We start from the raw sequence: 27,318 nt of genomic DNA, 5'->3' as shown, positions 1-27,318 counted from the left end.
GCTTGCAAGATCCTCTTTTCTAATCTGAAGTTTCGGCAATTCTGGATCTTCAAAGATGAGATGTCAAAACCCTGACTCAAGCCTCCTGAGACCTCCCAGGAACAAGGAGTCTTGCAAAGGGACATTTTCACTGAGAATTACTATTATTATTAAACCATGTTACTACCTCAAGAAAGGAGAACAAATGCTTCCCACTCCTCTAACCCAACATCAATATGTACATTTCTCAGTGGTTCTTTCTGATCCCCTGGAAATTATTTTGCTGAAAAGAATATAGACTATTCCAAAAAATAAAATGCTTGCGGCCTGCCAGACCAGGTGGTTCTTGTTCTGTGCCTCCAGCCAGTGACACAGATTTCAGACAGGGTGACAGGAAGGAAACCAAGTGCAAAGAGACGAGAGAGGCTCACTGGCAGCCTCTGGGTGCTATCTCGAAGAGCTGCAAAGATACATTCCCATGCGGCTAGAGAACCGTCACTAGCATGCAGTTGGCTTCTGACCTGTGGTGACCTCTGCAGGAACGGGGAGCTGCTATTCACTCTTGCTGGCTGACAGGCCAGAAGATTAAAGCTATATATGCCAGAGCAGATAAAGCTGGAGACCTGGGGTACGGGACAGCTTGTTCCAGGCACCAGAAAGCGTCAGAGGTGACCAGGGCCTAACAAGGTGAAAGGGTCCACCTTCATCAGACTTGCGAGGCCAGATGGAATCAGGTGCCCCACCACATTCACAGGGTGGCTTATCCAATCTCTGGCACCATGACTGATGAACTGGAACTTCAGGCAAGCCACTTTCCCTTCTGAGCCTCAGGCATTCAGAAAGAAAATCTCACCTGAAAAATCCAGTCCCATGAGAAGGGGAATGGAGGGGATGGGGACTTCAAAGGCCATGGTGATATTCCCTTTCTTAAACGCGGTGCCAAAACACGTGGGAATATATTTTATCATGATTCTTTATATCTATCAACATTCTTTCATCACTATACAATAGTAATAAAAACAAAACAAACACACAAATCCAGCCCCTTGGTAACTGGCTCCTTCTGCTGGACTGTGCAGGCTGGCATGGGCTCTGCCAGCAGGCTGTTCCCTAACACCACAATTGTGCATCTGTATGACTCATCCAAGCTCCAGAGAACCCAGTGTCTGGGGCCTACACTCAGGGAGGGGCCACATTCCTTTTCTCCTCTCTACTGTACAGGAAAACAGAAAGGTGAATGTGGGAGCACGCATGTTAGCACTGACAACTAATGTTTAAACGGGATTCCTAGCCACATTAAATATATTCAACATAGGCTTAAACACATCTCAACACATACATCCCACTCATAGGTCCCAAGGACCAGGGCTAATGCTGCTCCTGGCTAATGATTCACAGTTGTCAAGCCCCAAGCAGGTTCTCCAAGCACGTGTATTCCCTGCTGCAGGAGCAGTGAAGCAAAGGCAGACAGCTCCTGTTCTTTGCAGGATCTTCAGCCAACCTGAACCTGCAGACTGTGTGCCCAGCCGGCCAGCAAAAGCAACTATTAGATCATTCAGGTTTCTGGAAACCCCATCCTTCTTCTTTGTGCCTCCTTACCCCAGAGGGCATAAAATAGTTTATTCGAGTCTTGAAAAATATGTTTATTCTAATGACTCTGACTACCAAGCCCAAAGCTCCGATCACGGAACTATGTGAGAGACTCCCCTGCATAATTAATACCCACGATACTAACTGCAGTGCTATTTACAGATATTCCTTCTCAAACTTAACACACTCATGAAAGTTATTCTCTTTGATTGATGGAAAAATCAGAGGCTCAGAAAGGTTAAATGATGTGCCTGAGAACACGTGGGGCTCGTAATGGGAATGGCAGGATTCAGAGTCAAGTGAGTCTCCAGACTGCTCAGCAAATGGGAAGAAAGACAGTCACTGAGGGAGAGAATGTGCCCAGTGTGGGATGGGCAACCACAAAAATCCATTCTACATTCTTGAAATCCACTGTCACAAACTGAGGCGTGTCCACGTTTTGGTGGTCTCATGATTTGTCACTGGTCACTCTGCCCAGGGGCCCCAAGCTGACTCTCAACCTGCTAGACTGGGTGACTCTTGTCTGAGGAGAGACGATGTCACTGCAGAAGACATTGCTTCCTCCTCCCAGTCAGGCCAGATGGGTCATGGCCCCACCAGGCCATCACCTGCAGGAGCAGCCCTGGCTCAGCTGCCCACACCACTGTTTACCTTCACTCAGAGGCACACTCCTATAGGCAAGCTGCTTCCCACAGCTGGTCAGTTTCGCTTCCTGGTTAACACCCAAAACAACAACAAAGACTCACTTCCTCTGAAGCCTGCACTCCCTAGTTCATTCTTGACACCTTGCTGGACACCCACAGCAGGAAGGAAAGTTCAACAGCTCCCTTCCATGCCTCATTTAGAGAATCAGGTGGTGCTGGGCCACTGACACCGCCTTTTTACTGGGGAGGTTTAAAACCCACTCCACAAATGTTTGCAAAGTCTTCTGTGTGTCAGCTTCAGTCCTGAGTGCTGCAGATACAAAGTGAATGAGTTGTGATATCTACCCTGAGGGAGCCCCCAAACACTGAAAAGAACCCACGATAGGGGGTTAAGAGCACTGGGGGCCTAGGCAGCACAGACAGGTCACCACTAAGCCACCTCTGAGGAGGGGATGATTAGAGCTTAGAGGGGTTGTCACAGTGGGCAGGGAAGTCTAACATTGCCCCTCTGCCTTGTAGTAACCTTTGGGTGCAGCGCTGGGGAATGGTTCGAAGCCCAGGATATAGAGTTCTGCTGTCTAGTATGGTAGCCTAGCTACATGTGGTTTCTGAAATTTAAATTAAAAATTCAGGTTCTCAGGCATACAAGTGGCTGCCCTATTGAACTGTGCAGACAGAGGACATTTCCATCATCATAAAGCCCTGCTGGACAGCACTGGGTAGGGGTTCACAGATCTGGATTCCAATCCCAGCTCTTCTAATTAGAAGTCACATGACTTTGAATGACTGGCTCTATCTTTCTGTACTTCAGTTTTCTCATCTGCAAAATGTGGATACTTACCTCAAAGGCTGGTGTGAAGATCAAATGAGCTAATTAATGCATGTAACACTGTGAGAGCCCCAGTGGCCAGGTACACAGTAAGTGCTCAATAAATGGCAATTATTTTTATCATCACAAGTCCGCAGCACCTAGAAGCAGATACTGTGCCTCATGCCTCTGCTCCTCTCCTAGTGCTGCCAGCACCACAGGTGCCTGGTAAATGCCTATGAATTCCTTTTCCCTGCAGCAGTCTCACCCAGGCCCAGGCTGACACAAATCTCTGGCAGAGGCGGGAGTACTCACATCTGTAGAGATGGTTCCACACGGGGAAGAAGGCCATGTAGAGCGCCACGTCCCCCACTGTTGGGTAGGACTTAAAGATGGCGATGATAGCGATCTGGATAAACATGAAGAAGATGGGGTGCTCCCTGGGGCAGGGCAAGGGAAACAGAGAGAGCGGTAAGTCAGGGACCTACCCTAGAGACTCCTGACTCCATCCTTTGAACCAAAAATAATCCTCAGGGGACTTCAGGAAGGGGCTAGCTCTGCTATCCACAAGACATGGGCCAGGCCCCAGCAGCAGAGCAGAAAACTACAGGGACCTAGAAATACCCAGAGATGGTGAGAAGGGCCTGGCAACCACTAGGGAAACAGCCCACAGAGACATTTCCCATCAACAGCCCCCCTCTGCCTCTACCAGCTCTGGGCCTTCCCCCAGGAGCCACGGAGGAAGAAAACAAATGAAGTCAGCATTCTTTATGACTGGGCTTAAATGACTGCTTGGCAGGGTAATTAGGCAGCCTCCCTTGCCAGAGGCCCCTCTGACAACTGGACGCAAGGCAGGAAGTGCCTCCTTGCTGATGCCTTTTTTCTCTGACAACATGGTCAGCAGGGTCTACAGACCCACAGTGCAATGAACTTCTTTCCAGGAAGAGAACTGAGAACTGCAGAGAGCTTTTCAGTTCTTAAGGGCTGGGACTATTCTTGTTAACTTAAACTAATAGCAGTTTCAATTATTATTTTAACCTAATAATAAGTGATAGCAATGGGTATCCTCTCCTGAACTCCCTCTGTGTGAGGTCCTTTTCCTGCATCCTCTTACATGATCCTCACCATACCTCAACTGCCCCTCAAGGCAGGCAATCCTGGGCCGGGTGCAGTGACTCACATCTGTAATCCCAGCGCTTCGGGAGGCCTAGGAGGCTGAGGCGGGAGGATGGCTTGAGCCCAGGAGTTTGAGACCAGCCTAGGCAACATAGTGAAACCCCATCTCTACAAAAAATTAAAAAATTAGCCGGGTGCGGTGGCGCATGGCTGTAATCTCAGCTATTCAGGAGGCTGAGGTGGGTTGCTGGCACCAGGAGGTTGAGGCTGCAGTGAGCCGTGATCAACCACTGCACTCCAGCCTGGATGACAGAGTGTGAGACCTTATCTCAAAAAGAAAAAAAAAGTAGGCAATCCTCTCACCTGTACTTCACAGATGAGGAAACAGATTCAGAGAAGTGCATTGACTGAGTAGGTTAGTAAGCGATGGAGTTGTCTGTCTCCAGAGCTCTTAATCACGCCCAATACTGTTCTCTTGAGTGCTGATCACACTCTGAAGCTCTGGTCAGGAGAGGATGGGGGGACAGAGCTCAATCTCAGTGCCCCTCCGAGAGCTGACCAAGTGCTAAAGGGAAGCCAACAGGAAGAGGCTGGATCTATACCCTCCTCTGCTACGCTTCAACCACATGCGTGTGGCCTACTTCTGCACAGTACCTGGATGCCTAGCCCATGAAGTTTTCTTCAGAGATTAATGACCTTTTTGTCTTGCAGGTCAAAGGTCAGGGTGACTCAATGGGTGTGAATCTGAATCTGAGATGTGCAGACAAACACGTCCACACCCAGAACACTCCAGGGCTGCTGTGCAGCAAATGCCTCAGAAACGCAGCTTGGCAAAGGTGTGCAGCCCTGTAGCCTCTAACAAGCGTCCAGCTATACAGCTCAGTGTGAACATCTTCCTAAACACAATCCAAATCACTGGCTTCGGGCTTTTCAGGTAGCTGGTAACAATGGCAACATTTCTATGAAAAGGCCGGTGAAAACACAATGACAAAAAAACAGACTAGAGCCACCTGCAGCACTGCACAGGGACTCGGGTGGCCTGAAGGGCCCTGTTCCTGCAAAGCTGACACTGGAAACAAATCTTGCAGGGGGCAGGAGAGCTTAGGTGGAGCTTCATACCCAGGCAGAAGAGGAGACAGCAGGGAGAGCAGGTCTCTTCATATTTTCTGTCCCCACAACTGTGTGGGCCTGGCTCAGGTCATAAAATGGTGACATTATTGCCTACCCAGGAGCAATGTGTGGCCTTGCATGCAGACAATAAAAGCTGCCAGAGAGCTGGCTGCACGGCCAGTGAGGAAAGGTGCCCTGGGCTCTCTGCTGCTCTTCACCCAGTGGCTGGGCCTAACCAGAACAAGGACAGGGAAGGTGGACCACAGACAGCTGGAGAGCTCAGCCGGGCAAGGCTGCCAGAGTTCCGGAGCCTGCCAGGCCATGGAAGGAGGGTGTTCTGTCAGATGCCAGGCCAAGGCTGTGTCATGGGAAGGAAGCATCAGCGTTTGAGGTTTTACAGAATGAGAACCATGTGCACTGGTGCACGGACCATGGAGAATGGCAGCAAGGTTAGGACAGAGAACTCGAGCTCTTGAAATCTAAATCAAACTCTCTTTCAGGTTCCCTGGACCATCTAGGCATATCTGTAGCTGTCTGTGCCTGTTTTCCCTTTTCTGAAGCTAGGATAATAGAACCATTTCCGGAGGCTACTACAAGCAATCTCTCAGGAGCTTGGCATGGTGCAGGGGGATAAGCATAGATTCTGGAGCCAGACAAACCTGAGTCTGAATCCCAGTTCCACTGCTTACTAGCCGCGTGACTCTGGGAAAATCATCCCACCTCTCTGAGCATCAATTTCCTCAACTATAAACTAAGAGTGATAAGAATCTAACGCCTACCTCCAGGAGTTGCTAGGTTAGGTATGATTATGTTTCAGAGGGTCTAGAAAGGTGCCTGGCACGGAGCAGGCCTAACATCTGTCAGCTCTCTTAGACTGCAGAAGAGAACTCCACAAACCTTTTGGAGGGAAACAGATCAGGAGATTAAACAGTTGCAGGTGGCCAGCCTCCCACTTAGACCATCCAGAGTCCCTGTGGACAACCTGTCACCAGGCTGTTGATGGAGACATCCCATCAGATACACTTTTTCCAAACACACTCCCCTCCACAACCCCTGTTTTTTTTTTTTTTTGAGACATGCACTTCTGCCTGTCATCCAGGTGTAAGTGCAGTGGCACAAGCAGCTCACTGAAGACTCAAACTCCTGGGCTCAAGTAATCCTCCTGCCTCAGCCTCCCAAGCAGCTGGGACTACAGGGGCACACCACTACACCTGGCTAATTTTGTTGTTGTTGTTGTTGTTGTTGTTGTTGAGACGGAGTCTTGCTCTGTTGCCCAGGCTGGAGTGCAATGGCACAATCTCGGCTCACTGCGACCTCTGTCTCCTGGGTTCAAGCAATTCTCCTGTCTCAGCTTCCCAAGTAGCTGGGACTATAGGTACCTGCCACTACACCCGGCAAATTTTTGTATTTTTAGTAGAGATGGGGTTTCACCATATTGGTCAGGCTGGTCTTGAACGCCTGACCTCAGGTGATCCACCCGCCTTGGCCTCCCAAAGTGCTGGGATTACATGCGTGAGCCACTGCACCCAGTCTGCCACCTGGCTAATTTAAAAATTTTTTTAGATATAGGATCTTGCTATGTTGTCCAGGCCTGTCTCAAACTCCTGGCCTCAAGTGACCCTCCTGGCTCAGCCTCCTGAAGTACTGGGATTACAGGTGTGAACCACCATGCCTGGCTACCGCCTGGCTCTAGTCCAAAACAGTGAGTAGGCTCAGCAGCAATGTGGGCTTAGCAGCAATGTGGGCTTAGCAGCAATGCGGGCTTGAGCACCTCAGAGTGAGGCCAGGGAAAATGCTGGGGCTCCAAAGCCCACACTGCAGCCTGCACCCGTGTGACTGACTCTATTGCCTGCTATAGCGCTGGCAACTGCGGCAACTGAAGGCAGTTTCCTTAGGTGAGATGCTCTAAACCTGACAGCAGGTGTTCCACATTTGAAGGCCACCCCCAAGGCTACTAGGGGCAGGGGCTTCTCGGACAGCTCTGTGGACACAGCAGCAACAGGTCCAGCCACCACTTACTTTAGCTTTATGGCTAAGGGGATGGTGTAGAAGAAGACGTTGATCTGAAACACACATACAAAGAAGAGGCTGAAGTGCTCAAACATCTCTGCAAAGAAGTACCAGAAAAGACCAATGTTTGGAGTGAGATCTGGAACAGAAAGTCTGGAATTAAGAAAACAAAGGGAGAGAAAAAAGACAAAAGTTATAAATTGTCTGCTTTGACCTTGATTTCTCCTGAAATCCTTGGTCACTGCTGGGCAGCCAAGGATGACTTTCTCCCTAGAGAGATCAGGATGGGAAGGGTTCTCCTCGTACTCTGGATACAGGTAATTAACAAAAACGAGCAGAGACATATAATGATAACCCATAACAAATATTAGCTAAGCCAAACAAATCTGAAATGAGGCAGGGATTCATCCTAGGAATAAAGAAACTCACCCCTCTTTTACTGCGCAAGACAGTTTAAAATCAGGAGATACCCAGCACTGAAACAAAGGAGGAATGAGTTTTAAAACACAGTATCTATTTTGGGCATTCTAAAGACCTGCCTAGAGGACCACACTCAAAGATCCAGCTCCTCCCCATTCTTACTCCACACCCCACAGCAGGAGCCAGAAAACTGAGTGCCTGAGACCGCCGTGAGACTTCTAGGGGCTTTAGGAACAATCGGTGGGTTCTGGCTAAGATCCCGGGGTCCCAGTCTTAACTGAGAAATTAAAGTTTAACTGGAAAACTTTTTGTCCAGTTAAATCAGACAAATATTTTACTGCAATTCTGGCTCTTCTAAAGTTTACATTTTTGATTAAAAAAAATATGAAGTTGAAACCGATCTCAATACACAATTTAAAAAAGACAACAAATAGGGCACACAGAGGGAGAGACGGGCGATGGCTCTTGGTCAGATTTCCCTGACTGAGGCCTCCGCCCAGGTTAAGTTTTTCCTGTTGCTGTAACTATACCTCCTTTTCCGTGAAATGAGGTAAAGAACGCTCCGTGGCCAGCAGAAAGAACTCTTCACCTGGCATCGCAACTCCTATCTAAGGCAGAGCATGAAGAGCTGGAGTTACCAAGTCATGGTTATGCTCAGCCAGGATTCAACACAAACAAGCAGTCCAGAATCCCAAATGGGAGTTCTGCCGCTCCAGATCCCTTCCCCACCTGCACAGGTTTAAAAGTCTGTCACCCATTGGGCTGTGAGCTCCTCAAAGCTTAGGAGCAACCAAGTCTTCGACACCCACGCAGAGCCTGGCACACACAGGGCATTCGGAAATGTTTATAGAATTCATGAATACACACTCAGGCAAGCCTGCAGTACTCAAGCCCATGTGAGTTTTCTCTCAAGGTTTGACGTGTGGCAGGTGGCATTATTTTGAAACCGTCAGAGGCCCTCTTGCAGTAGAGGAACACACCCATTTCTGTTTGGAATTGAGCCCAAACCTCCCAGTTAGAGGCTGGTATTTGCTTTAGATGTTCCCAGGGAGTGCTCTTTAACACTTAAGCTGGAGGTTGCAAATTTTTTTGTGTGTGAAAAATCAGACCTTGGCGATGACCTTGAGCAGCAGGACGTAAATAATTCCCACAAGCTTAGCGTTCCAATAATGGAACACTAGGCATACTGGGTTAATCCCACTGTATCAAAGGTGTGCTTTGGAGTACAGGTTCTCAAAGTGTGTTCCCTAAACCAGCAGGCCAACAGCATCGGCATCACCTGGAAACTGGAGAAATGCAAATTCTTGATCCCTCCCCAACATCTACTTAATCAGAACCTCTGAGGGTCGGCCCAGCAATCTGGGTTTTAACAAGTCCTGCAGGTGATTCTGATGCACCTTAAGGTTTGAGAACCGCTGCTATTTAATACAAAGGCTTCCTGTGGTCACTCACCCCGAGTCCAGCTAGAGCTATGAAAACCAAATTAGCTTCCAGAGTTTTGTGGGGCGGTTTTACCTGACGATATATAGTTGTACTAATTTACGGGTGATTTTACGTGATATTATGATTTCTGAATACAATGTAGAATAATTAAATCTAGCTAGTTAACATTTCTATCACCTCAAATATTAAACATTGTGGTGGGAACAATTGAAATTTACTCTCAGCAATTTTGGTATGTACAATACTGTATTATTAACTATATTCACCATGCTGTGGTAGAACTCAAGAAAAGAGAAAAAAAACATATTCCTCCTGAGATTTTGTACCCCTTTGACTATTATCTCCCCATTCTCCCACCCCCGGCATCTGTAACCACCCTTCTACTCTCTGCTTCTATGAGTGTAATTGTTTTAGAGTCCACATATAAGTGAGAACACATGTGGTACTTCTCTTTCTGTGCCTAGCTCATTCCACTTAGCATAATATTCTCCAATTCCATCCCTACTACTGTCATAAATGACAGAATTTCCTTTTTAAAGACTGAATAGTATTCCCCTGTGTATATATACCAAATTTTCTTTATCCATTTGTTTGTTGATGGACATTTAGATTGATTCCATAACTTGGCTATTATTAATAATGCTGCAATGAACATGGGAGTGCAGACAAGTCTTCAACAAACTGATTTCAAAAATTTTGAGTTGCCTGTAATCCCAGCACTTTGGGAGGCTAAGGCAGGTGGATCATTGAGACCAGCCTGGCTAACATGGTGAAACCCTGTCTGTACTAAAAATACAAAAATTAGCCGAGCGTGGTGGTGCATGCCTGTAGTCCCAGCTACTCGGGGAGCTGAGGCAGAAGAATCACTTGAAACCAGGAAGTAGAGGCTGCAGGGAGCAGAGATGGCCCCACTGTACTCCAGCCTGGGCGACAGAGTGACACCCTGTCTCAAAAAAAAGGAAAAAAATCCTTTAAGTAGCCAGAAGTGGGACTGCTGGATCAAATGGTAATTCTATTTTTAGTTGTTTGAGGAATGCTGATACAGTTTTCCATAATAGCTGTACTAATTTACATTCCCGACAATGGTATACAAGGGTTCCCTTTTCCCCACAGCTTCTAGAATTTTCTAATGTGGTCATTACTTACATAAAGCCATAGACTGCGGGGATGAAATCCCAAGAGCTGAGAAGGAAGAAGGAGAGGCAAACGATTACCACTAGGCTTCCCACATACATCATGGCATACTCCCAAGAAAAGATCCAGAAGGCCTTGCTCTTCATTTTCACAGGTATGTATTGCCGCTAGGAGAGAAGGCAAAGTGATATAAACTTAGGGATATAAACAACAGAGGGCAGCTATTAGCTTATACTTAAAGATCCCTCCTGCAAAACCATGCTATGATACACAGGTTTATAATTTTTCTTTGGTCTTTAATTAAATAAGAAGGATGTAAGTGTTTAAAAAGGTATTATGGGTGCATCCTCTGATATCAGACCTAGTAACACCATTTCTAGGTATGTATCCTGGAGCCACGTTGCAGAAGATACAAATGGAGGAATATTCATTCCACCATTGTTTGGAACATTAAAAAAAATCCTTCAATAGAGGAACAAATAAATTGTGGTATATTGACACATGGTATACTATTTGCAAGGTTAAATGAATACATTGTATCTATAAATGTCAACATGACTAGATCTAAAAGATATGAGGTTATAATAGAAAATTGCTAAACAAGCCATATTATATGAAAATACTTATGTGTTCTGAGATTATACCAAATAATACTATTATTTACACACACGCACACACACACCCCTGTAAAAGTTTCATAAAACATAGATTAGAAGGACATACACTAAAGTGGTGATAGCATTAGCCTCCTGGGAAGGAGAGAGGAAAATATAATTGGAACCTAAGAAACTTCATATAACCTGGCATTCATATGCAAAGTGAAAATAAATAAACAAGTAAAAAAGACTTAAAAAGAACCCCAAATTTAGGTTAAAAAAAACAAAAAAACTTCAACTTTATCTGCTTTTTTTTTTTTTGGAGACAGAGTCTCGCTCTGTTGCCAAGGTGGAGTACAGTGGCATGATCTCAGCTCACTGCAACCTCCGCCTCCAGGTTCAAGCGATTCTCCTGCCTTAGCCTCCGGAGAAGCTGGGACTACAGGTGCGCGCCACCATGCCCAGTTAATTTTTGTATTTTTAGTAGAGACGAGGTTTCAACATGTTGGCCAGGATGGTCTCCATCTCTTGACCTCGTGATCCGCCCACCTTAGCCTCCCAAAGTGCTGGGATTACAGGCGTGAGCCACTGCACCTAGCCTTTTTTTTTTGAGATGGAGTTTTGCTCTTGTTGCCCTGGCTGGAATGCAACGGTGCGATCTTGGCTCACTGCAGCCTCCACCTCCCAGGTTCAAGTGATTCTCCTGCCTCAGCCTCCCGAGTAGCTGGGACTACAGGCACCCACCACCACACCCAGCTAATTTTTGTAGTTTTAGTAGAGATGGAGTTTTACCATATTGGCCAGGCTGGTCTCGAACTCCTGAACTCAGGTGATCTACCTGCCTTGGCCTCCCAAAGTGTTGGGATTACAGGCATGGGCTACTGCACCTGGCCTCACATACTTTATTAAGTATGACAACAGCAAATACGAAACAATATAGCAAAAATCTTAGTATCTGTTTAGTTTGGGCAGTAGACATATGGCTATTATTATTATTATTATTTTTTTTTTTTTTGAGGTGGAGTCTTGCTCTGTCGCCCAGGCTGGAGTGCAGTGGCCGGATCTCGGCTCACTGCAAGCTCCGCCTCCCGGGTTCCCGCCATTCTCCTGCCTCAGCCTCCCGAGTAGCTGGGACTACAGGCGCCGCCACCACGCCCGGCTAATTTTTTTTTGTATTTTTAGTGGAGACGGGGTTTCATTGTGTTAGCCAGGATGGTCTCGATCTCCTGACCTCGTGATCCGCCGGTCTCGGCCTCCCAAAGTGCTGGGATTACAGGCTTGAGCCACCGCGCCCGGCCAAACATATGGCTATTATTATACATTTTCTATATTTTTCCATTTTTCCTCTCTTAAAAATGTTTTCCTCAAAAAAAAAAAAAAAAAAAAAAAAAAAAGGATGCTGGGGGAAGAGAAATAATTCAGGACTTGTTATAAAAAAAAGGAAAATAAGAATTACCAAAAAAACAAAAAAAACACCCCAGTATGTGAGACAACAGAAATGAATTTAAACAAATCACAATCAATTCAAATGAAAAATCCATATAACTAAAAATCATGTTATCAGGGACTGGGCACAGTGGCTCATACCTGTAACCCCAGCACTTTGGGAGGCCGAGGTGGGAAGATCACCTGAAGCCAGGAGCTCAAGACCAGTCTGGCCAACATATCAAAACCCCGTCTCTAATGAAAGTACAAAAATTAGCTGGGTGTGGTGGTGTCCGCCTGTAGTCCCAGCTACTCAGGAGACTAAGGCATGAGAATCGCTTGAACCCAGGATGCAGAGGCTGTAGTGAGCCAAGATCGCACCACTGCACTCCAGCCTGGACAACAGGACAACAAGCGAGACTCTGTCTCTAAAATAAAATTAAATTAAATTAAAAAATCATGTTGTTAGGAAAAAAATCAGTTATGCAGCTACATGCTATTTACAAGAGCTATACCTTAAAATATAAGACATAGAGGCCGGGTACGGTGGCTTACGCCTGTAATCCCAGCACTTTAGGAGGCTGAGGTAGGCGGATCATAAGGTCAGATCAAGACCATCCTGGCTAACACGGTGAAACCCCGTCTCTACTAAAAATACAAAAATTAGCTGGGTGTGGTGGCGGGCGCCTGTAGTCCCAGCTACTCAGGAGGCTGAGGCAGAAGAATGGCGTGAACCCAGGAAGTGGAGCCTGCAGTGAGCCGAGATCGTGCCACTGCACTTCAGCCTGGGCGACAGAGCGAGACTCTGTCTCCAAAAAAAGAGAAAAAGAGAGGGGGGGGAAAAAATAAAGTATTGCAGAGATAAAAATAGTCCAATAACAATAAAAGGTTCCATTCACTGGAAAAATATAACAGTTCTAAATTTGGGCCGGGCGCGGTGGCTCAAGCCTGCAATCCCAGCACTTTGGGAGGCCAAGACGGGCGGATCCCGAGGTCAGAAGATCGAGACCATCCTGGCTAACACGGGGAAACCCCGTCTCTACTAAAAAATACAAAAAACTAGCTGGGCGAGGTGGCGGGCACCTGTAGTCCCAGCTACTCGGGAGGCTGAGGCAGGAGAATGGCGTGAACCCGGGAGTCGGAGGTTGCAGTGAGCTGAGATCTGGCCACTGCACTCCAGCCTGGGCGACAGAGCGAGACTCCGTCTCAAAAAAAAAAAAAAATAAAAATAAATAAATAAATAACAGTTCTAAATTTGAATGTAACAGTCTCAAAATATATAAAACAAAAGTGGATTAAGCTACAAAGGAAAAATAAACAAATCCATCATCAATGCATAACTGATAGATCAAGCAGACAAATCAGTAATCAAGTAAAAAAAATGAAGCACATTTCATAAGTTTAATCTCATAAGATCTTATAAATCATACTTATATAGAATAGGGCACCTAATAACTAAGTAATTCACATTCATTTCCAGCATTTTGGGGGTATTGATAAAAACATCACATACTTAAATCAGGCCATAAACCCATATTGACTTCAAGGAATCTTTATCATACAGACTCCAATCTCTGACCATAATACAATTAATATAAATTATTAATGAAAAGATAACCTAAATTAGAAAAAAACTTGCTGACCTCACATACGTATCACCTATTTGTTGTGAGAACACTTAACATCTATTTTCTTAGTAATTTTCAAGTATATAATATATTGTTAACTATAGTCACCATGTTGTACAATAAATCTCTTGAATTGTATTATAGAAAATTAAAACACTTATCCAAATAACCTAGGAGTCAAAAAGAAACGATTATGTCAGAAAATACCCCACATCACTATTTGTGTAATGTAGATAAAACAATACTCTCAGGGAAAAGTACATCCTTAGAAATTTACTTTGGAATAGAAGAAAAATTGAAAATAAATAAGCTAAACACCCATTTTAAGATATTAGAACAACAGAATAGACCCCAAAAGAAGTAAGAAAATAATAAGGGTAAGAGCAGAATTTGTTAAAATAGAAAATAAAGATACAATATAAGGAATCAACAAGACCAAATCTAGTTCTTAGAAATGACTCATGTTGATGGGTTTCTAATAAGAATAATTAAGAAAAAAAGAGAGACGAGCAAATAAACAACATTAGGAATGTAAAAGAGGGCATAACTATAGTTCTATCAGGGAGAAGAAAATATTTTAAAACTTATGCCAATGTATTTTAAAAAAAGGTGAAATGGAAACATTCTATGAAAACTATAAATAATTTAAGTGATTTATTAAAAATGCCTGTGTAACTAAAAAGAGGTGGAGATCAAAGGACATGACAATGAAATGTAAAACATACTGAATCCCATTCCTTCCCCCAAATCCTATAAAGGTCACATATAAATTGGGGAATTTAAATTTGGAGAGAATATATTGGATAATATTATTCTATCAAGGTTAAATTTCTAGTGGTGTGGCTGGGCGCGGTGGCCCAAGCCTGTAATCCCAGCACTTTGGGAGGCTGAGACGGGCGGATCACAAGGTCAGGAGATCGAGACCATCCTGGCTAACATGGTGAAACCCCGTCTCTACTAAAAAATACAAAAAAACTAGCTGGGCGAGGTGGCGGGCGCCTGTAGTCCCAGCTACTCGGGAGGCTGAGGCAGGAGAATGGCGTCAACCCGGGAGGCGGAGCTTGCAGTGAGCTGAGATCCGGCCACTGCACTCCAGCCTGGGCGACAGAGCGAGACTCCATCTCAAAAAAAAAAAAAAAAAAAAAAAAAAAAAAAAAAAATTTCTAGCGGTGATAACAGTATCATGGTTATACAGAGAATGCCTAGTTCTTAAGAGTTACCTGCTGAATTAGGGTTGATGCATCTTGTCTGTAATTTCTAAGCAAGCAATTCAGGTGAAAAAAGAAAAATCAATATATTTACATAGATATACATAATATGGCAAAATGATAACTGAAGAATCTTTAAAAAGGTATTTATTATAGTACTCATTCAATTTTTCTGAAGCCATGAAATAAAAAATTAGAAAAAACTAATTCACAAGAAAATAGAAAATTGGCCCAGGTGCAACGGCTCATGTCTATAATCCCGGCACTTTGGGAATCAGAGGAGGGTGGATAACTTGAGCTCAGGAGTTCAAGACCAGACTGAGCAACATGGCAAAACCCCATCTCTACAAAAAATACAAAAATTAGTAGTGCATGGTGGCACATGTCTGTAGTCCCAGCTACTCCAGAGGCTGAAGTGGGAGGATAGCTTGAACCCAGGAAGTGGAGGTTGCAGCCAAAATTGTGCCACTGCACTCCAGCCTGGGCAAGAGACTCTGTCTTAAAGGAAAAAAAAAAAAAAAAAAAAAAAGCCACCAAGCCACTTCATGTGGATAAAAAGTTCATGTGGAAAAACAAACATGCAAGAATAGCTAAGAAAACATTGATAAAAAAATCATGAAGGGGGACTAGCCTTATCAGACACTGAAATATAAAACCTCTATAATTAAAACAGCACAATATTGACTCATTAATAGAGAAGACTAGTAGAATAAAACAGGAAGTCCAAATACATACGGCAATTTAGTATATGACAGTGGTGGCATATCACTATGATAAAAATTGACTTTTTAATCAATGATGCTAGGACAACTAGGTAACCATTTGGAAAAGGTTAAATTAGACCTATCTCTCACACCATTCACAAGAATAAACTCCAAATAGCTTAGGGATCCAAATATGTATTTTAAATGAAATGATAAAGCACTGTACTAGAAAAAAACATGGTGAACTTGTCTTTAACTTTGATGTAGAAAAAAGCTCAACCGTGATTGTGCCACTGCACTCCAGCCTGGGGGACTGAGCGAGAGACCCTGTCTCAAACAAACAAAAAACACCAGGTATGGTGGCTCATGCCTGTTATCCCAGCACTTTGGGAGGCTGAGGCAGGTGGATCACTTGAGTCCAGGAGTTCGAGACCAGCCTGGGCAACATGGCAAAACCCTGTCTCAACAAAAAATACAAAAATTGGCCACGTGTGGTGGTGCACACCTATAGTCCCAGCTACCAGGGAGGCTGAAGTGAGAAGATCACTTGAGCCCAGGAGGTTGAGGCTTCAGTGAGCCGTGATCATGCCACTGCACTCCAGCCTGGGCTGCAGAGTGAGACCATGTCTCAAAAAATCAAAACAAAACAAAACTACATACATACTTCAATAATTCCACTTTCTAGAAATCTATGTTGAAAATATACCTCCAACAAAATGAAAATATGCATAGACAAGGTTACTCACTGAAACATTACTTGTAATTGCAAAATATTGTAAGCAATCTAAATTCCCATACACTGGAGAGAGGCTGAATAAACTGTGGTATATTCACACAATGGAGTACTACACAGCTGTAAAAAAGAATGAGGATAATCTCTATTCTATCTATACTGATACGGAGGAAATTCCAGGAAATAATGTTAAGTGAGAAAAAGGAAAGCACAAAAGGGTATCTACAGTATGCTACCCTTCATATAAGAAAGGCATATAAGAGGCAGGCAAATCACCTGATGTCAGCAGTTCGAGACCTGCCTGATCAACATGTTGAAACTCCATCTCTACTAAAAATGCCAAAATTAACTGGCGTGGTGGCGGGCGCCTGTAATCCCAACTACTCGGGAGGCTGGGGCAGGAGAATCACTTGAACCCAGGAGGTAGAGGTTGCAGTGAGCCAAGATCACGCCACTGCACTCCAGCCTGAGTGACAAAAGCAAAACTCCGTCTCTAAATAAATAAATAAATACATAAAGGGATATAAGAAAATATACATGTATACATGTATCTATTCACTGGTATGAAAGGAGTACAGGAAAGATAAGCCAGAAACTAAAGAGAAGACAGCCCTCCATATCCATGGGTTCCACATCTATGTGTTCAATCAACTAAGGATAGGAAATGTTCCAAAAAAAATTGTGTCTGTACTGAACATGTAGAGATGTTTTTCTTGTCATTATTCCCTGAACAATATAGTATAAGAACTATTTACATTGTATTATTACAAGTAATCTGGAGATGAATTAAAGCATAGGAGAGGATATGCCTAGGTTTTATGCAAATACTGTGCCATTTTGTATTAGGGACTTGAACATCCTGAGATTTTGGTACCCGCAGGAGGTCCTGGAATCAATCCACTACAAATACCAAGGGAAGACTGTAATTACCTAGGGTGAGAGGGGAAGGACTAGAAGAACAGGATAGCAGGAATGATGACAGAATAATACTGCTCTGTCTTTTTGTACAGCTGACTCTTAGAACCACAGTAATATTTTACATTCCCTTCACTTACCCCCTCCCCAAATAAACAATTAAAATCAACCAATATGTGGGGAGAATCCAAAATGAATATAAATACTAACAAATGAACCTAACTATATTACAAATTAATAACACAACCACACTGAAGGGTTACATGGTGTAAGAAAAGAACTAATCTAAGTAATAATGAAAAACAGGCCAGGCACAGTGGCTCATGCCTTAATCCCAGCACTTTGGGAGGCCAAGGTGGGTGGATCACTTGAAGTCAAGAGTTCAATACCAGCCTGGCCAAATAAAAATACAAAAATTAGCTGGGCGTGGTAGTGCTTGCCTGTAATCTAAACTACTTGGCAGGCTGAGGCAAGAGGACTGCCTGAACCCAGTCGCAAGACAGAGCGAGACCCTGTCTCAAAAACAAAACAAAACAAAACCAAAAAAAAACCTTACAGTGGAGAAGCCTGGCAGACACTAATGTCACCAAGTGATCAAGGTAAACATTACCATTCAGAAGATATGGCAATATCATGAACCCCTCGGTACAGTGCACTGAGGACACAATATGCATTTTTGCCAAAAACATGTAACTTCAGACCAGTCATGAGAAAACGATGACAATCTAAAGTGAGGTACATTTGACGAAAATAACTTCACAAGTCATGAATGACAAGTGAAGACTGAGGAACTGTCTCAGACTACGAGAGACTAAGGAGATAAAACCACCAAATGCAATGTGGGACCTAAATATGATCCTGAAACAAACAAAAATTGCCTCAGTAGAAAAAGCAAAATTCTAATAAGGTCTGCTGTTTAGTTAATAATGTTGCATAAACGTTAATTTTTTGTTCTTGATAACTGTAGTATGGTTACGTAAAATGTTAACATTAGCGGAAGTGGAGTGAGGGATACAAGAAACTACTATTTTTGCAACTTTTCTGTAGGTCTAAAATTAATTCAAAATAAAAAGCTTTTAAAAATGGAGATAAAACCATGTTACACGGTTGGTTAAAAAAATAAACATGCAATTTTAAAAATTAGAGTGTTTTACAAGTCCAGTTTAAAAAAAAAATCAGCCCTTTGCCTCTAATCTTCATTAAATCAAGCTTGTTATTGTGATGTTCAAATCATTTATATAATTATTAAATATTTTGGCTGTTTAATCTTACTTTGAGAGATTTGTTTAATCTTACTTTGAGAGATTTGTTAAAACTAATTACGATGGTTGATGTATCAATTTCTTCTAGGTGTGTCAATTTTTATGTTCTAAGTTTTAAAGATATCTTATTAGTCAAATACAAGTTTGAATTCTCAAAAACAAAACAAAATAAACAACAAGCAGAACTTCACAATGATATACCGCTAGAACTGCCAACATGAAAAAGATACCATCAAATGGTGGTGAAGATGTGTGGCAACTAGAATCTCATATTTGGTTGGGGGGGTGTAAAATGGTGCAAAAACTTCGAAAACCTGTCTAGTAGATTCTAGCAAAGCAAAACATACACTTGCCTAATGTCCCAGTAATTCTACTGCTAGGTACTGCTCAAGAGAAACAAAAACGTAAGTCCACAAAAAGACTTACACCAGAATGTTCATAGTAGTCTATTTATATCAGACAAAAACTGGAAATGGGCCAAGTTTCCATCAATAGGAGAATGGGTAAACAAAATGTTGCACACACAAAAACACCACACAGCAATAAAAGGAATGCATGCAACAACATGGATAACTCTCAAAAACAAGTTGGTTGAAGGAGGCCTTATACAAAATAATCCTATTATTTCATTCCATTTATATGATGTTTTAGAATATGCCAAACTAAGCTATGATTAAAACAATATTCAGAACAGCTGTGTCCAAGGGACTAGGAGTGGGAATTGATGGGGAAAGGGCCCGAGGGAACTTTCTGTATTTTTTTTTTTTTTTTTTTTTTTTGAGATGGAGTCTCGCTCTGTCACCCAGGCTGGACTGCAGTGGCCGGATCTCAGCTCACTGCAAGCTCCGCCTCCTGGGTTGACGCCATTCTCCTGCCTCAGCCTCCCGAGTAGCTGGGACTACAGTTGCCCGCCGCCTCGCCCAGCTAGTTTTTTTGTATTTTTTAGTAGAGACGGGGTTTCACCGTGTTAGCCAAGATGGTCTCGATCTCCTGACCTCGTGATCCGCCCATCTCGTCCTCCCAAAGTGCTGGGATTACAGGCTTGAGCCACCGCGCCCGGCCATGGAACTTTCTGTATTTTGAGAAGAGTTTGGGTTACACAGATGTTTGTATTAAGATTTGTGCACTTCATGGTATGTAAATTCTAGCTAAAATGAAAAAGAGCATAAATAATGAACTCCAGTTGATGCTTATGCTGAATTATTTACAAGGATATGTATGGCATCTGCAATTTACTTCAAAATGTATCAAAAATAAGACTGACCGATGGGTAGATGTATATGTGATAAAGCAAGTATGGCGAAATATTAATGGAAGAACGTACGTTGTAGGTATATGAGTGCTCATATTTGTTTTTTCTTTGAAATTTTTCATTACAAAATGTTGGGAAAATGTAAGATTTAATACACTGTTTAGCAAGCCAAACATATGTGGTAACACTTTCAAGAAAAGCCAAAGAATGATTAATAAAAAATTCAGGGTAGGCTGGGCATGGTGTCTCATGCCTGTAATCCCAGCAATTTGGGAGGCTGAGGTGGGTGGATTGCCTGAGCCCAGGAGCTTGAGACCAGCCTGGGCAACATGGTGAAACCCCATCACTATATATTTGTAAAAATATACAAATAATAACTAATTCAGGGTAGTCATAACCTCTGAGGTAGTGGGAAGAAGTGCAGTGTAGAAGGAGAACTCACAGGGCTTCCAAAGGACTAGAAATGTTACATTACTTAAGCAGGGTAGTGGAACACAGTGTGTCTTTATTATCTTTTAAAGTATGCAAGTATTATAAAGCAGAAGCGCATTCAAGGCAGATGGGACATCATGGGTTTGGGACCTGAGGTGGGACGGAACTTGCCGCACTGGAGGAACAGAAAAGGTCTGTGTGGTTTGAGATTTAGGAGTGAGTGGTAAGTGGTATAAGATAAGCACAGAGAGGTAGAGAGCAGCCAAGTCAAGCAGGAGTTAAGCCATTTTGGTCATATACACCTCATAGACTCTTTAACAGTTGAGAGAAAAGATTCGGGTGGTTGCGTCTTAACGCCTCTTCTACGATCTTGTGGCAAAGAAAGCAAGTTCCAGACCAAATTCTAGCACACCTAAAGACATCTATTAAACAGATATTCCTTAGTGAGCCAGGCCCAAAGCAATTCACACAAACTATTCTAGAAGCTCCATTCAGTCCCAGCTCTTTCTACCTCTAATTGTTCCAACTACTACTTATGAAAAAGGTTCCCTCACGATAGAACTGACAATATCCCAGAGGCAGGGTTCTGTTGCCCTTGGAGTCACATCAGGCAACCAGAAATCCTAACCAAAGGCCAAAGGATTATTAAGGAATTACTCCTCAGGCACCATCTCCAAGGGACAAAGTTACAGGCCCTGCTAGATTCATATTCCTTCTTCATGCAAGCATAGGATTATTTCAGGGTCTCGCTCTGTCGCCCAGGCTGGTACAGTGACAGGATCATAGTTCACTGCAGTCCCTAATTCCTGGGCTCAAATAATCCTCCTACCTCAGACTCCCAAGTAGCTGGAACTACAGGCACATGCTACCATGCCTGGCTAGTTTTTTCATTTTTTGCAGAGATAGGGTCTTGCTCTGTTGCTCATAAACCACCACATCCGACCCAATTCTGCTTTTGACTACTTCAGTTTCACCAATGAGCGCCTACTTCTAATACTTATTTTGTTAATTAGTAAGACACTAATCTCACCAGTAAAAATTGGCCAGGTGCAGTGGGCCATGCCCATAATCCCAGCACTTTGGGAGGCCAAGGTAGGTAGATCACTTGAGTCCAGGAGTTTGAGACCAGCCTGGACAACATGGCAAAACCCTGTCTCTACAAAAAACACAAAAATTAGCAAGGCATGGTGGCACATGCCTGTAGTCCCAGCTACTCGGGAGGCCGACACAGGAGGATTGCTTAAACCTGGGAGGCGGAGCTTGCAGTGAGCTGAGACTGCACCATTACACTCCAGCCTGGGCAACAGAGTGAGCCCCCCATCTCAAAAAAAAAAAAAAAAAAAAAAAAAATCCAAGCTGCTTCTGACAGTCACTATGCTAACTAGTAAATGTGTTGATCAAACTATAGAGAGTGCTGCACTGATGGCAGCCCCTGGAGAGTGCACCCTTGCAGATGTAAAGTTAGGTGACCATCATGGAGTGTGGATGCTTCATTAATGTAATTCACATCCCCTGAAGTTGAGGCTGAAACTAACTAGCAAATATATACTATCAGATGGTCCATGAAGAAGTATTTTTAAACAAATTACAGACATCATAACTCCATAATAAAGACTTTAAGGATGATGGAAGTCGGCGAAGAGTTTTAAGCTGGAGACGGCATTACTGTTAACAGATCTTAGGTGAGAGGAATCTGATCAACATCATGGTCCCCTCTCTAAGCTTTATCTACATAGCTCTACTCTGACTTCTCCTTGCAACTGTACTGTCCCCTAGCCAAATGTGGCTATTCTAATCTAAAGGATAAATTAACTAAAATTAAAAATTCAGTTCCTCAGTCCCACTAGCACATTTTAAGTGCCTGATGGCCACATGTGGCTTGTGTCTTCTGCATTGACAATATAGACACAGAAAATTTCCATGGTCACAAAAAGTTCTACTGATACCACTGAACTAGAATGAAGTTTTAAGAGAATGATGAATTTCTGGGGATGGAAAATAGTTCAAGACCGGGTGTGGTGGCTCAGGCCTATAATTCCAGCACTTTGGGAGGCTGAGGTGGGCAGATCACTTGAGGTCAGAAGTTCGAGACCAGCCTGGCCAACATGGCAAAACCCTGTCTCTACTAAAAATACAAAAATTAGCTGGAGTTGGTGGTAGACATCTGTAATCCCAGCTACTCGGGAGGCTGAGGCAGGAGAGATGCTTGAACCTGGGAGGTAGAGGTTGCAGTGAGCCAAGATCATGCCATTGCACTCCAGCCTGGGTGACAGAGAGAGATTCTGTCTCAAAAAAAGAAAAAAGAGAAGAGAAAAGAGAGAAGAGAAGAGGAGAGAAAAGAAGAGAAAGAAAAGAGAAAAGAATTCAACAAAGAGAAGGCATCTATAGACAAATTCAATGAAGAAGGTATTTAGGTTCTCAGTTAATTCCTCGATCATCTGATCTTCCTTCTGAAAAAGACTGCCATTTAGCAAAGAAGAAGGGAGGAAGAAAAAAAAGAGGAAGAAAACAGCCCAGGAGAGAAAAAAAAATGCCCTCACAAGTAAAAATATTGTTTTATCTTCTCATTCCGCCCTACTGATATTTAAAAAGAAGTATGCCAGGGAATAAACAACAAGGCCATGAAGAATTGAATCAAGTGGGCTGTTAAAAGCAGTTCTCGGCCAGGCGCAGTGGCTCACACCTATAATCCCAACACTTTGGGAGGCTGAGGCGGGTAGATCACCTGAGGTTGGGAGTTTGAGACCAGCCTGACAAACATGGAGAAATGCCGTCTCTACTAAAAATACAAAATTAGCTGGGCGTGGTGGCACATGCCTATAATCCCAGCTACTCGGGAGGCTGAGGCAGGAAAATTGCTTGAACCCAGGAGGCGGAGGTTGCAGTGAGCCAAGATGATGCCATTGCACTCCAGCCTGGGCAACAAGAGTAAAACTCGGTCTCAAAAAAAAAAAAAAAAAAAAGCAGTTCTCTTAGGCGAGCCCTAAACACTCAGGAGATGAGGTTTCACTCTTTGCAAATCCCATTAGTGGCCCCCAAGTTTCTGTTGGCTATCATTTTTCTCAGTGTTTTATTCAACCTAAAGTGCTGGCAATGTTAGACTGGAAAATGATTTTTTTTTTCTTGGCAAACTTGTGATTACAAGATGTGCAATAAATTTTATGTATAATTCTGTTTTGAAGACATGGTCTTGGGGTCAAGGTTTGCTCTGGGGAACAGGGCCCTAAAACGATAAAGTAATTTGAAGTATGTACTGCATTTATTTATAAAAACTGAACTTGCACTTAATCTTGCAGGACTACTCCAGTTACACAGTGAGACACACCTAAAATTCCTAAAAAAGAAACTCCAGCAATCCTCTGATGGCTTGTTGTTTATAAATACTAGAGCCAAACTTAATCTTGAGGTTGTAAAAGTGGATTGTATAAATTGGGTCATTCTTGCCATGTCCAACTAAATCAGGGCCAGGGGAAAGAGCACTCAGGGCACACAGCACCTGCTCCAACAATTAGATTTTCCACAAGCCCAGCTGCTGAAACGGCCTGCTGTGACTCTAAGACTACTTTGACCTACCACTGTCACTCACCAATCAGAGATTTCCAGCTCCCAAAAACTTGACTAGGGTCAATGAGCTTTCTTTCAAAGCAATATATACTATTTCTTTTTCTAATAAAACTCCTAACCTTCTGTTTGTTCTTTGGCCATACCAAAGGCTACCCAGTCTGTGTGTATGCCTCAAATTGCAATTCTTGCTTCCCAAATAAAACATTAGAGATTTGTCTCTGTACTTTATTTGACTTTGACAAGGTTCACACTGCAAATTTCCCAGTGAACAGGTGAGCTTTCATCTTACCTCTTTTGCTCCACAGAAAATGCTGACTTAAAACCTAAGTATGTAAAATGTATGTATGGGCTGGGCGCAGTGGCTCACGCCTATAATCCCAGCACTTTGGAAGGCCAAGGCGGGCAGGTCACCTGAGGTCAGGAATTTAAGACCAGTCTGGACAACATGGTGAAACCCTGTCTCTACTAAAAATACAAAAATTAGCCGGGTGTGGTGGTGGGTGCCTGTAATCCCAGCTACTCGGGAGGCTCAGGTGGGAGAACTACTTGAACCTGGGAGGCAGAGGTGGCAGGAGTCAAGATTGTGCCATTGCACTCCAGCCTGGGCAACAGAGCAAGACTCCGTCATGAAATGAAATGAAACGAAATGAAATGAAATGAAATGAAATGAAAAATGAAATGAAATGAAATGAAATAAAATAAAATATATGTATGGCCGGGTGTGGTGGCTCACATCTGTAATCCTAGCACTTTGGGAGGCCAAGGCGGGCAGATCACTTGAGGTCAGGAGTTTGAGACCAGCCTGGCCAACATGGTGAAATCCTGTCTCTACTAAAAATACCAAAGTTAGCCAGGCGTGGTGGCAGGTGCCTGTAATTCCAGCTACTCGGGAAACTAAGGCAGGAAAATCGCTTTAACCTGGGAGGTGGAGGTTGCAGTAAGCTGAGATTGTGCCACTGCACTCCAGCCTGGGCAACAGAGCAAGGCTCGATCTTAAAAAACAACAAAAAAAATAAAATGTATGTATGTATATAAGTAGAAGGGTTGGAAGGATGATGCCCTAAAAAAAATCTATCAATTTTTTAAACCATTTTATTACAAACACAAAATGCAGGAAATCACATAGAACAAATATAAAGCTTAGTGAATGATTATAAGGTGAACATCCTTGTAACCACTACCCAGGTCAATAGAAAGAACTTTTCAGGCATTCGCCAAGTTCCCCCATGTTTCCTGATCCGACCACAATCCCCTCCTCCCTCCAAAGTAACCACTACGCTGGCTTTAATAATCACTTCCTTGCATTTCTTCACAGTTTTTCACTTACATTTGCGTCCCTTTCTATAGTTTAGGTCTTGCCTGTTTTAAAATTTTTGATACAATTGTTAAGTCTCTGAATTCATAGCTCCTCCACTCCAGCCTACTCCTGCCCATATCTTTTTTTTTTCCTTCTTACAATTCATATGTTACAGAATCTGGAACATTTAACCCATATAACATCTCATAATACGGATTTTCTAATTATATACCTTGTTTTCAGTATTTCTTGCAAATTGCAGCTATATCCAGAGGCTTGATCGATTTTGGATTTCATCCTTTTGGCAAAACTTGGTGGTGGGTAATGTTCTTTTGTCAGGAGGCTCGGTTTTGTTTGTTTCTGATGTTAGTAGTTATTGATGCTCAGTACCTAGACCATAACGGGTTGTAAAATGATGCTATCCTATCATTTTGTTATTATTTGTAAGTTGGAATAATTTTATGCAGATATATTTGTCACCTACTATATGGTTATCTAGTGGTACAGGAAAGGCAGGACAAATACTTATTTTTTTAGTTTTCAATACAATGAACTGATTTCTTATCAATTCTCCTAATTTAGCCAAGTAGGTTTCCTTTTTAGTAACATTATGAATGCCTGGATTTAAATGTATTTATGAGTTTTAATCTATTGCAAGTCTTACCCTGTTGAAACTCAAATTATCCCTCTTTGGTCAGTGGGAGCCTCTTCATGTTAGATCCTAAGTCCTTTCAAGATGACTCCAGTAGACTTTGATAAACTTTCATGTTATCTGTTATCACAATATTCTAGGATCATCCTATACATTTCCTGCCCTAAAACCTAGAATTAGCCATTTCCCTAAGAAACTCCAGTTTCTCTAAATGGGTAAATGGTATTTCAAGATCATAATTTGGGCACTAAGAATGTTCATTCATACTGGGTTGGTCATTGTTTCTAGACCTTTTAGTGGACACACACACACACCACCCCTACAGGGGACCAGGCAGGTAGCAAACAAGTGAAGGTGAGAGAAATGAAACAGGGACTGTGGCAATCTGAAGAGGGTATGCTCTGCCTAAAGGGGACAGATCTTACAATTCCTCAAAAGGAGCCAGAAATACAAAATTTCCACATGAATTTTTAAAATGCTGACTACCAATTTCAAAAAAGTCAAACACCAGGGTCAAATGAACCACATCTGTGGGCCAGATGTGACCCAAGGGTTACGTGCACCCTCAACCTGAAAACGTCGACTCGCAGTTACAGGATCCCGGAAGTCACATTGTTGCTAACAAATAAAAAATATTTAGGGAAATAAAGAATTCTCAGGCTGCTTCAGAAAAAGCCCAACTATATTATCTTCCTCTCCCCAAGTCTCTACAGCACTAGGGAGAAAAGCATTTTCTGTACAGAAACCATTTCCTTTCTCAGACATGGTGTGAAAGGGAAAAAGCCAGTTATCTGAATAAACTCTTAAAGGGAGTTAACCTAACAAAGTTTTTACATCTAAGTTCTTGGAATCACAAGAAGAGATCCAGGAGATATATTTTGCATGACAGATATATTAGAGGCAACAAAACTGGTAGAAAACTTTATTGAAAATGCTTGATCAAGCTCTTACCTTCATTTTTACCCGTTCCAAAAAGAAGCAAAGCTAATGGCACTGCCACCTCCGCCCTAGCACCCAACTGGACAAAGCAGAAATAACAGAAAGTGACTGGAGGAAGAAAAAATAAGGTGCGAAAACTCTAAATATGGCCCCAGAGAAGGCTTGGGGAAGGACCTGTTATCAAGAAATAACTGACTGAGTTTGGCTCCTCTGATGTAAGCTACCATCACATGACCTGACACAAGCTCTAGAAAGGATAAAAAAAAATTCACAGGATTAACGTTTTTAGTTCAAAGATAAGAAACGGTCAGATTGGATTTAAAGCAAAACCAAAAGAGCACTCACAGGGTAATTTCCCCTAGTGTCTGCTACTGTCTTTGAAAGAAAATAAAGGCCTCAAACCATCCAAGGGAATCCAAGGCTCTAGGAATCCCAAGCAAAAGGAAGGCGGGAACTA

At 43.0% G+C, this 27,318-nt stretch overlaps 1 protein-coding gene across 1 annotated transcript in view; it reads right to left on the bottom strand.

The window, feature by feature from the left end:
* PIGU (phosphatidylinositol glycan anchor biosynthesis class U) overlaps positions 1 to 27,318 on the bottom strand; it is a 110,016-nt gene that overhangs the window by 17,733 nt on the left and 64,965 nt on the right. The window contains exons 8-10 of the mRNA XM_050807160.1: positions 10,267 to 10,421; positions 7,267 to 7,410; positions 3,337 to 3,461 (exon numbers count right to left, since the gene is read on the bottom strand). Of these exons, the coding sequence (XP_050663117.1) occupies positions 3,337 to 3,461; positions 7,267 to 7,410; positions 10,267 to 10,421 (424 nt within the window). The remainder of the gene's footprint in view (positions 1 to 3,336; positions 3,462 to 7,266; positions 7,411 to 10,266; positions 10,422 to 27,318) is intronic.

This window comes from Macaca thibetana, chromosome 10 (assembly GCF_024542745.1).
Source record: "Macaca thibetana thibetana isolate TM-01 chromosome 10, ASM2454274v1, whole genome shotgun sequence".
Taxonomy (NCBI): Eukaryota; Metazoa; Chordata; class Mammalia; order Primates; family Cercopithecidae; genus Macaca; species Macaca thibetana.
Note: the sequence above shows the minus strand (reverse complement) of the source record. Positions and strands in the feature narration are given on the sequence as shown.